The sequence below is a fragment of the Culex quinquefasciatus genome, chromosome 1 (genome assembly GCF_015732765.1).
Source record: "Culex quinquefasciatus strain JHB chromosome 1, VPISU_Cqui_1.0_pri_paternal, whole genome shotgun sequence".
NCBI lineage: Eukaryota > Metazoa > Arthropoda > Insecta > Diptera > Culicidae > Culex > Culex quinquefasciatus.
Genome location: NC_051861.1, coordinates 32,845,556 through 32,855,128, shown reverse-complemented (window position 1 = coordinate 32,855,128; position 9,573 = coordinate 32,845,556). Strand labels below are relative to the sequence as shown.

Here is a 9,573-nt window from a genome sequence, read left to right as displayed (position 1 = left end):
TGATTCTAACGTGACTTCTCACTTCAAAACCAAAGGAAATGTCGATTGAGGCAAATCAAATTCAATTCATTTGAATCTCACGTGACTTTCACTTCAAAATCAAAGGATAAGTCAATTGGGGCGAATCGATGTGCAATTCATTTGCATCTCACGTGAACACCATGCGAAATGAGAATGAATTTGTTTTTGGTCAGCGATCAGCTGGTGCTGAGTGATTTCCACATTCATCTCACATTAAAAGCATGTGAGAGTCAAGGAAAAAGCATGTGAAATTATCGTGTTGCTTTTTGGAGTAGCTCACGTGAAAAAGCATTTGATTTTACTATGTTGATTTCTTTCAGTGTAGACACCAATGCTATGCTATGCTAATTTGTAGTTTGTTGTTTTATTGGGTACGGCAACTTGTTAGTGTGGACTTTACATCAAGTCAAGGAAGCAACTATCAGCTAATTCGTTTATTCCATGCGGTCCGTTATAGACGCGAGCAAATGAAGCCGTTTTAGTTTCATCTTGCAATCGACAATACATTTGCCGGTTTCTCTCTCGCAGGAGAAAATGAGAGAGTGAGAGAAAGAAAAACGGGTTCGGTTTTACACCGTTCTTCACAACACCGCTCTACACCGCGCGCAAACAAAAACAAAAAAAAAGTGCAATGTCAAAATAGTGTTTAGTTTTGAACGAAATTTTTGTTGAAAATAAGTTTTTAAACTGCAAAAATTGTCGAAAACATCTTCTGATGGACAGCGACTTTGGGTAACATTTAGTTGCGACCGTTTGGATGAATAACCCCAATCTACAAATTTGTTGACCCTTTTCTGCAGCTCCGCCTGTGGCGCAGACCCCGGTGACCAGTTCTGCCGGTTATGTTTCGGCGATGAAGAGGTCAACGGGTCGATGCGACGGCTGTTCCCGGAGGACGGTAGACCTGACCGGGAGATACTCTGGAAGATACTGGAGTGCACCACTTTGAAGGTTCATTTCGGGGTTTCCCGGAAGATACTGTTGATCTGATTACAAACCAATGAATATTAAAACAAACATTTCAGTTGACGTTCGACGATGACCACCCGGCCAAGGTTTGCGACCGGTGCGTCGAACGGATGGACGACTTTTGCGACTACCGGATGCAGTGTCTGCGCAACGACAAGCGGATCAACGGCAGACGGCTGGAGCGAAAGAGAACCCGCAACGATTCGTGCACGGAACAAACGGCGCCGGGGTCACCGCCAAAGAGGCAAGCCCACTTGCAGAGCAGCAGCACTCCGCTGGTGATCAAGGCTTTCGTCGAGGATCCGCTGGATAGTTTTAGCGCCGAGTACGTCGACGAAGCCGAGTTCGAGGACGAAGACGGCGAGCAGCAGTCGTCGGCGATCGTGAAGGAAGAGTACACGACGGCGGATGAGGATCGGGCGTTGCTCGAGTTCAGTCTTGGTCATATGGCGGACGGTGCAAACAGTGAGGAGTACGAAGAGTCGGAGAGAGATCAACAGTCGGGACAGGGAGGATCGGTGAAGCAGAAGAAAAAGCGAACGAAGAAGATTCTGATGTTTGAGGATTACGCCTATCTGCTGCTGTCGTCCCGACCTAAGTGTGACTCGATCTCGTGGGCCTGCTACCACCGGAAGTCTCTGCAGTGCGGTGCAACGATCGGAACCAAAGCCAACGGCCAGGTTCTCGGTCACATCTTGCGATCGCACAACCATCCGCCGGAACAACTTACGAAAAAGGCACTCAAAGCGGTTATCGTGCACGCGTTTCGAATGGAAGAAGAGGTCTACCTCGAGGATCCGTACGAAATCGTGCGCAGTCGAATGGGCGGAGACGTGCTGCTGTACGGCGGGGATCGCTACACGTACTCGCACAGCCGCAAGGACGGCTGTCGCATCTGGAAGTGCGGCGCGCACCGGCGCTGCACCGTTTCGATCTACATGACCGCCGATGGGAAGCTCTTCAAGATGTCCAACAGCGAGCACACGCTGGAGAAAATCCTGCCACGGTTCAAAATTGCGGAGTCGACGCCAACGACGAGCAGCAACGCCAGCAGGGCCAGTTTGAGTGACGTTTCGGCCAACATCGAGTTGGAGTTCCCGAATCCGGTGGGATCGTTCAACTACAAGATCGTCAAGAACAACAACAAGCGGGACGTGCTGATGTACGAAGGTGATCGGTATCGCTTTTACTACAAGAAAACGAACGGTTGGACGGTGTGGCGGTGCACGGTTTCGAAGGCGTGCCAAGCGATGATCTACCAGCTGTTGGACGAATCGGTGGCGGTGCTGGGCGAAACGGTGCACGATCATCTGCACACCATTGGCGGTAAAAAGAAGAGACCGAACAGTGCGAGGATGGTCAATTGTCCGACGAGTGAGGAGAGCGGTTAATATAAATGTTTCTACGTAACTTTTTTTTAAACAGTAAAAGTGAAAGAAATCCCTTTGGTCTTCATTCAAATCAAAGTTGGATTACAACACTGAATTTAACGGAGAATGTTCGACTTTCGCGATCTTCAATTCTGTCTTACTGACTTAGGTTAGCAGTAGTTTACGCCAATATAGGCAAATAACTTTAACTTTTTCATTCAAAACTATTTTGAACCTACCTGGAGAAGCGTCTCGTTATATACAACGTTATACGAAGCAATAACTTTTATACAATCAGCGACATATCGGAAAATGTGCAACGCATGCGAAAATTTGTTGAAAATGGATCTGTGCGCCACTCAGACTGCTGACGATCAGTTCACAAAACCGGGTCTTATGTGCCAGACAAGCAGCGCCGATCGCAATGGACGATTCATCCCAGAGGTAAACTAGATTATTTTGAAGAAAGCACCGATTCTAACCATCACCTCCCGTGGCCAGCGAACTCGCCCGCTCCAACGGCGCCTTCTGCCGGCTGTGCTTCTCGCAGGTCCACGAGCTGCACCGTATCTTCCCGCCGACGGGCGCCCCGAACCGGTTGCTGGTGCGCAAGATCGAGTACTGCACCGGCATCGGGGTGAGCTTCGGCGCCGACAGCAACGCTTCGATCTGCGCCAAGTGCGTCGGCCTGACGGAGGAACTGTTCCGGTTCAAACAGCTGTGCGGGGCCAACGAGCGGTGGCTAAAGATGGACGCCGGTGGTGAACACGTGGCGGAGGAGCTGCTGATGCCGCCAGCGGCGAGGCCGGACAGTTGTGCGTCCCTGTTGACCATTGAAACGGAACAGCTCGAGGAGGGTTTCCGGGGTTGTGGCGAGGAAGTTGGTGATCGTGAGTAGATTGTGCGTTCGTGGTGATGATCTGCAGTGATTAATAGTGAAAACTTTTGTTTCAGCGTTGAAGCATTCCATTGAGGTTTCGAAACCAGCACTACAAGATCAAGCTGAAATGTCCGCCGTCGATTCGAACCGGGTGACCAGCAGTGGCAGCTGCATGCGGGCTCGCCGACCCACCACGATCCGGTCAGTTCCAGTTGTTGCATCGAATGCCGTGACGATCAAGTCAGAGATCGAGTCCGACACCTCCGATACCAGGGAGGAGTCGGAAGCATCGTCCCAAGACCGGAACAACACGCCATCCTGTGACGCCTCAACGGATACGGAAGGCTATCGGGCATCGTCTACGGCCTTCACGCTGGTTCCCGGAACGAAGAGCCGCCGTGGTCGACTCTACCTGGTGTATAAGGGGTACCGGTACAGTAACAGCCAGGGCAACGGCAACGTTTACTGGTGCACTCACCGAACACCGGATTACTGCCGCGCCAAGGTTCTCCTGAAGGACAACCGAGTGTTTGAAATCAACGACAACAAACACCAGCACAAGTTACCTCGGCAGAGCAAGCGACGTGCCAGCGGTGATCCAAATCCACAGACCCCGAAGAAAAAGGACGTCAAGATATCGTTGGTGCTGAAGAAGCACCTGCCGGAGCGGGAGGCCAGCAGGCGGCACTCGGGAACCACATTGAAGGGAACCGGTCTCGAAAGTGCCAACAACAACTGGTTCATCAAAGCGAACCGGAAAACTGTGGATGGGTTCACGTACACGTTCTGTGGTCTGCGCAAGGATGGCGTCATTCGGTTGAAGTGCATTACGAAGGGGTGTGGCAGCCATATCTACATGTGCAGCAACGGGGATCTGACGGGAACGCACAGGAAGCACAACCATCCGCCGCATTCTCCGGTTTAGAGGAGGTGCCAGTTTGTGTTAATAAACGATCTGCAGCAAAATCTTGGTGGGTGTCCTTAGGTCTTGGGTTTGTAGATTCCTTGCATGTGACACAATCTACGGGTTAGTTGCTCTTTGCCAAGCATCAAATTTGATCTATTTTCTAGAATTTTATACATACCTAATTGATTTTAATTTGATTCAACATACTTACTTTACTTTTACTGCTCGTACAACCTCCGGGTCATGAGCTGTCTCCAGATGCGCTGCCACTGGACACGGTCCTGGGCTGCTACTCTCCAATTCCGCTGCGAACTCCCCGCACTTTCCAGATCTTCCTCCACTTGGTTCAACCACCTTGCACGTTGCGCCCCCTCCGCCGCGTTCCAACCGGCTCCGAATTGAACACCAACTTCACCGGATTGATAGTCTGGTTCGGTTGGCGCGCATCCAGCGCGTCCGGCACTCTTGCGACGTGTCCGGCCCACCGGATTCGGCCTGCCTTGGCGACCTTCCGAATACTTGGCTTGCCGTAGAGTTGCGGCAGCTCGTGGTTCATCCTTTTCCGCCATACATTGCTCTCACGCACGCCGCCAAAGATCGTCCTAAGCACTCGCAGTTCGAAAACTTGGTACACTTTGTACGCCGGGAAAGATGACCAGACCGTAGGGTCTTGTGGAGTCCATAGTAGGCACGACTACCGGTGATGACGATCCGAGATACACAAACTCCTCCACGACCTCGAACTCGTCCCCGTCGATCGTCACGCTCGGTCCTATGCAAGCCCTAAGTGACTCGGTCCCTCCTGCCAGCAGATACTTCGTCTTCGTAACATTCACCTTCAATCCAACCTTATCCGCTTCAATTCGGTGTACCGCCTGGCCACATCCTCGAACGTTCTGCCGACAATGTCCATATCGTCGGCATAGCAGATGAACTGGCTGGACCGGTTGATGATCGTGCCCCGCATGTTGAAGCCCGCCCGCCTCATAACACCTTCAAGCAAAATGTTGAAACAGAGGACGGAGATACCGTCACCTTGTCGCAGTGTCCCTTGCGCGATTTGATTGGGTCGGACATCGCTCCCGAAATCTTCACGCTGCACCGTGCCCCATCCATCGTTGATTTCACCAGTCTGATCAGCTTCCCGGGAAAACCGTTCTCGTGCATGATTATCCATAGCTCTTCGCGATCGACCGAGTCGAGCGCGACATTGAAATCAATGAACAGGTGGTGCGTCGGGATGTGGTACTACGATCGTAATTTGAAGATAGTAAGTCGTAATTTGTCGAAAGTAGATTGAGATCATTCGTTAGAATTTCTCGATCTACCATCGACAAATTATGACCGACGGTCGAGAAAATCTCGATATGGGTTCGAAGCTCGTCTTCAAAAATTTCAAAAGTTTTAAAAGTTTTAAAAATTTCAAAACTTTCAAATTCAATTTTTTTTAATTTTAAAGATTTAAAAAAAATTAAATTCAAGAGTTAAAAAAAATGTGGATAAAATATTAAAAATTTCAAAAATTTAAAAATTTTACAAATTTTAAAAATTTAAAATTTTAAGAAATTTAAAGATTTAAAAATTTAAAAATATTTAAAAATTTCAAAATTTAAAAATTTAAAAACTTAAAAATTTAAAAATTTAAAAATTTAAAAATTTAAAAATTTAAAAATTGAAAAAATTTAAAAATTGAAAAAATTGAAAAATTGAAAAATTTAAAAATTTAAAAATTTAAAAATTTGAAAATTTAAAAATTTAAAAATTTAAAAATTTAGAAATTTAAAAATTTAAAAATTTAAAAATTTAAAAATTTAAAAATTTAAAAATTTAAAGGTTTAAAAATTTAAAAATTTAAAAATTTAAAAGTTCAAAAATTTAAAAATTTGAAAAATTTGAAAAATTTAAAAGTTTAAAAATTTAAAAATTTAAAAATTCAAAAATTTAAAAATTTAAAAATTTAAAAATTTAAAAATTTAAAAATTTAAGAATTTAAAAATTTAAAAATTTAAAAATTTAAAAATTTAAAAATTTAAAAATTTAAAAATTTAAAATTTAAAAATTTAAAATTTAAAATTTAAAAATTTAAAAATTTAAAATTTAATTTAAAAATTAAAAATTAAAAATTTAAAATTTAAAAATTAAAAATTAAAAATTTAAAATTTAAAATTTAAAATTTAAAATTTAAAATTTAAAATTTAAAAATTTAAAAATTTAAAATTTAAAAATTTAAAAATTTAAAATTTAAAAATTTAAAAATTTAAAATTTAAAATTTAAAAATTTAAAATTTAAAATTTAAAATTTAAAAATTTAAAATTTAAAATTTAAAAATTTAAAATTTAAAATTTAAAATTTAAAAATTTATTTAAAATTTAAAATTTAAAAATTTAAAAATTTAAAATTTAAAATTTAAAATTTAAAAATTTAAAATTTAAAATTTAAAATTTAAAAATTTAAAATTTAAAAATTTAAAATTTAAAAATTTAAAATTTAAAAATTTAAAATTTAAAATTTAAAAATTTAAAAATTTAAAATTTAAAAATTTAAAATTTAAAATTTAAAAATTTAAAAATTAAAAATTTAAAATTTAAAAATTTAAAAATTTAAAATTTAAAAATTTAAAATTTAAAAATTTAAAATTTAAAAATTTAAAAATTTAAAAATTTAAAAATTTAAAATTTAAAATTTTAAAATTTAAAAATTTAAAATTAAAAAATTAAAAATTTAAAATTTAAAATTTAAAATTTAAAATTTAAAAATTTAAAATTTAAAATTTAAAAATTTAAAAATTTAAAAATTTAAAAATTTAAAAATTTAAAAATTTAAAAATTCAAAAATTTAAAAATTTAAAAATTTAAAAAAATTGAAAACTTAAAAATTGAAAAACATAAAAAAATTTAAAAATCTTAAAAATTTCAAAAATTTCAAAATTTCAAAATATTTCTAAAAATTTCAAAAATTTAAAAATTTTAAAAATTTAGATTTCATTTTTTTTAATTTTTTTTTTTTAACTTTAAAATGATAAAAAAAATCCAAAAATTCAAAAAAGAAAAGCAAGAATTCCGAAATTTGGATTATCCGAAGTTCGATTTTTCGAAGGTTTGTATGAGAATTTGGATAATAGAATTACGTACCAATTTTTTTTTTTCGTTTCTTCTCTTTCTTGTTTTAAACTTCAAATTCGAGTTCTTCGACCCCGGTTTTAATCAAATTTGAATATTTAATAATGAAATGCATTTTTCAATTTTACATCACCGCCATCTTGCATTGCAAAAAATTAAATCACTTTAGCTCGACAATCAAAAATTGAACAACGAAAAAAAAATGTTTTTTCGTGATTCGATTTTCCGAAGTTTCGATTATCTGAAGTGAAATTTTTGCGAGGCCTTCGGATAATCGAGAGTGGACTGTACCTATCTTTATTTTTAGTGTTCTGTTTCCTTTGCTAATGTTTTCTAAACGCCCTCTCAAACGCCCTTATCAAGTTTGAAAATCACCCCATTCTTTCGCCATTGATACTTGTTTTGAAATTTAAAAATTTATTGGATTGGATTTTATTTTAAGTTTTTTTTCGTATTTTTTAATTTTTTTAATATTGTTGAAATTTTCAAAATTTAAAAAAATTGCAATTTTTTAAAAAAATTTAAATTTTCAAAATTTTGAAATTTTTTAAAAAATTTGAAATTTTCAAAAAAATTTCTAAAAAATATAAAAAAATTGAATTTTTTTAATTTTTTAAAAAATTTAAAAAAATTGAAATTTTGAGAATTTAAAAAAAAATTAAAATTGAAAAAAATAATTAAATTTTCGAAATTTTTAAGTTTTTTGTTTGAATAAAAAATATTAAAAAAGGTTTTATGAACAATTCCAGCCCAAAACTGAAATTTTTTAAGGTACTTTTTTCTCGACCCTCTCCGATTTCAATGAAACTTTGTAGACATGTTATCCTAGGCATATATCTCGGGTGAGTTTTCAAAAAGCCGTAAAAGCCACCTTGACCTCCGACACTAATTTTCGTTTTTCGCCAAATTGAAACAAAATTTCATGTATTTCTAATTTAGGGCACTTAAAGGACGTGTAGATGAACAATTTCAAATATTTTTAAAGTTGGTTTATCGTAAGAAGGTTGAACACCGATGCAAAAAGGGCTTTGTTTACCAATGGCTCTTGCGTCCTTTTGAAAACTAATCCGAGATATAAGCCATTTTTGTGTATATGGAACCAGTTACACTCGATAATGACATTTGAGAAGGACGTAAGTGTTTTAAATATTTTTGTATTTCGTAATTTAAATATTGCTATATCTCGAAGCCGTTGCATCGTATCAAAAAGTGGTCAAAGACAAACTTATAGGAAATTTGACGGGCTTTCCGAAAAAAATACACTGAAAGAAAAAAGCACTCCACTTTTATGAGATTTTTTGATTTTAAAGTTTAAAAGTCAAATTTTAAGGTAAAGTCAATTTTTTTGAGGAAATAACCTAAAATGTTACAAAAAGACTAACAAAAAATGCAGGATGGTAAGTCTCACCTAAAAAAAAATACAAAAATCATTTACTAAAACTGATTTTTTGAAAAGTGCTCTAAACGTAAAATTTTTCAAAATCCGAGTACAGGAATCGATTCTCAAGACAATTTTACATAAAAGTCTCCATATTGACCATTGTCCTTAGTCCAATCCTTGTGAAGTTACAGCGGTTTAAAAAATAAAAATGTTGAAAAAATAGGTTTTTTGATGGTTTTTGGCAATTTCTATATGACAGACTTGTTTTATCAGTCTCGAAAATATTTTTACCGGAAAGCTCGTCCAATTTCCCATAAGTTTGTCTTTGACCACATTTCAATTGGATGTATGGGCTTACAGATATAAGCTAATTAACTATCCAGGTTACTATACTACACTGAAAAAATATTTTGTTTTCAGTTATGAGCAATGTTATTAGCTTATATCTGTAAGCCCATACATCCAATTGAAATGTGGTCAAAGACAAACTTATGGGAAATTGGACGAGCTTTCCGGTAAAAAAAAATTCGAGACTGAAAAAACAAGTCTGTCATATAGAAATTGCCAAAAACCATCAAAAAAACCTATTTATTCAACATTTTTATTTTTTAAGCCGCTGTAACTTTACAAGGATTGGACTAAGGACAATGGTCAATATGGAGACTTTTATGTAAAATTGTCTTGAGAATCGATTCCTGTACTCGGATTTTGAAAATTTTGACGTTTAGAGCACTTTTCAAAAAAACAGTTTCAGTAAATGATTTTTGTATTTTTTTTAGGGGAGTTGCTCCATCCTGCATTTTTCGTGAGTCTTTTTGTAACATCTTAGGCTATTTTCACAAAAATTTTGAACGAAAAAAAATCGTGGGCTCACCTTCAAATTTGACTTTTAAACTTTAAAATCAAAAAATCTCATAAAAGTGGA

General features: G+C 37.2%; 2 protein-coding genes across 2 annotated transcripts; both read left to right on the top strand.

Moving 5' to 3' along the window:
- The first annotated feature begins 597 nt into the window (after positions 1-597).
- LOC6047836 lies at positions 598-2,400 on the top strand. The gene is made up of 3 exons (XM_038249189.1): positions 598-753; positions 822-972; positions 1,047-2,400. The coding sequence occupies exons 1-3, from the start codon at positions 737-739 to the stop codon at positions 2,379-2,381; spliced, it is 1,503 nt and encodes a 500-aa protein (XP_038105117.1). The 5' UTR covers positions 598-736; the 3' UTR covers positions 2,382-2,400.
- A 226-nt stretch (positions 2,401-2,626) lies between these two features.
- On the top strand, positions 2,627-4,202 carry LOC6047835. The gene is made up of 3 exons (XM_001864802.2): positions 2,627-2,804; positions 2,862-3,250; positions 3,315-4,202. The coding sequence occupies exons 1-3, from the start codon at positions 2,785-2,787 to the stop codon at positions 4,163-4,165; spliced, it is 1,260 nt and encodes a 419-aa protein (XP_001864837.2). The 5' UTR covers positions 2,627-2,784; the 3' UTR covers positions 4,166-4,202.
- Positions 4,203-9,573: the final 5,371 nt, after the last annotated feature.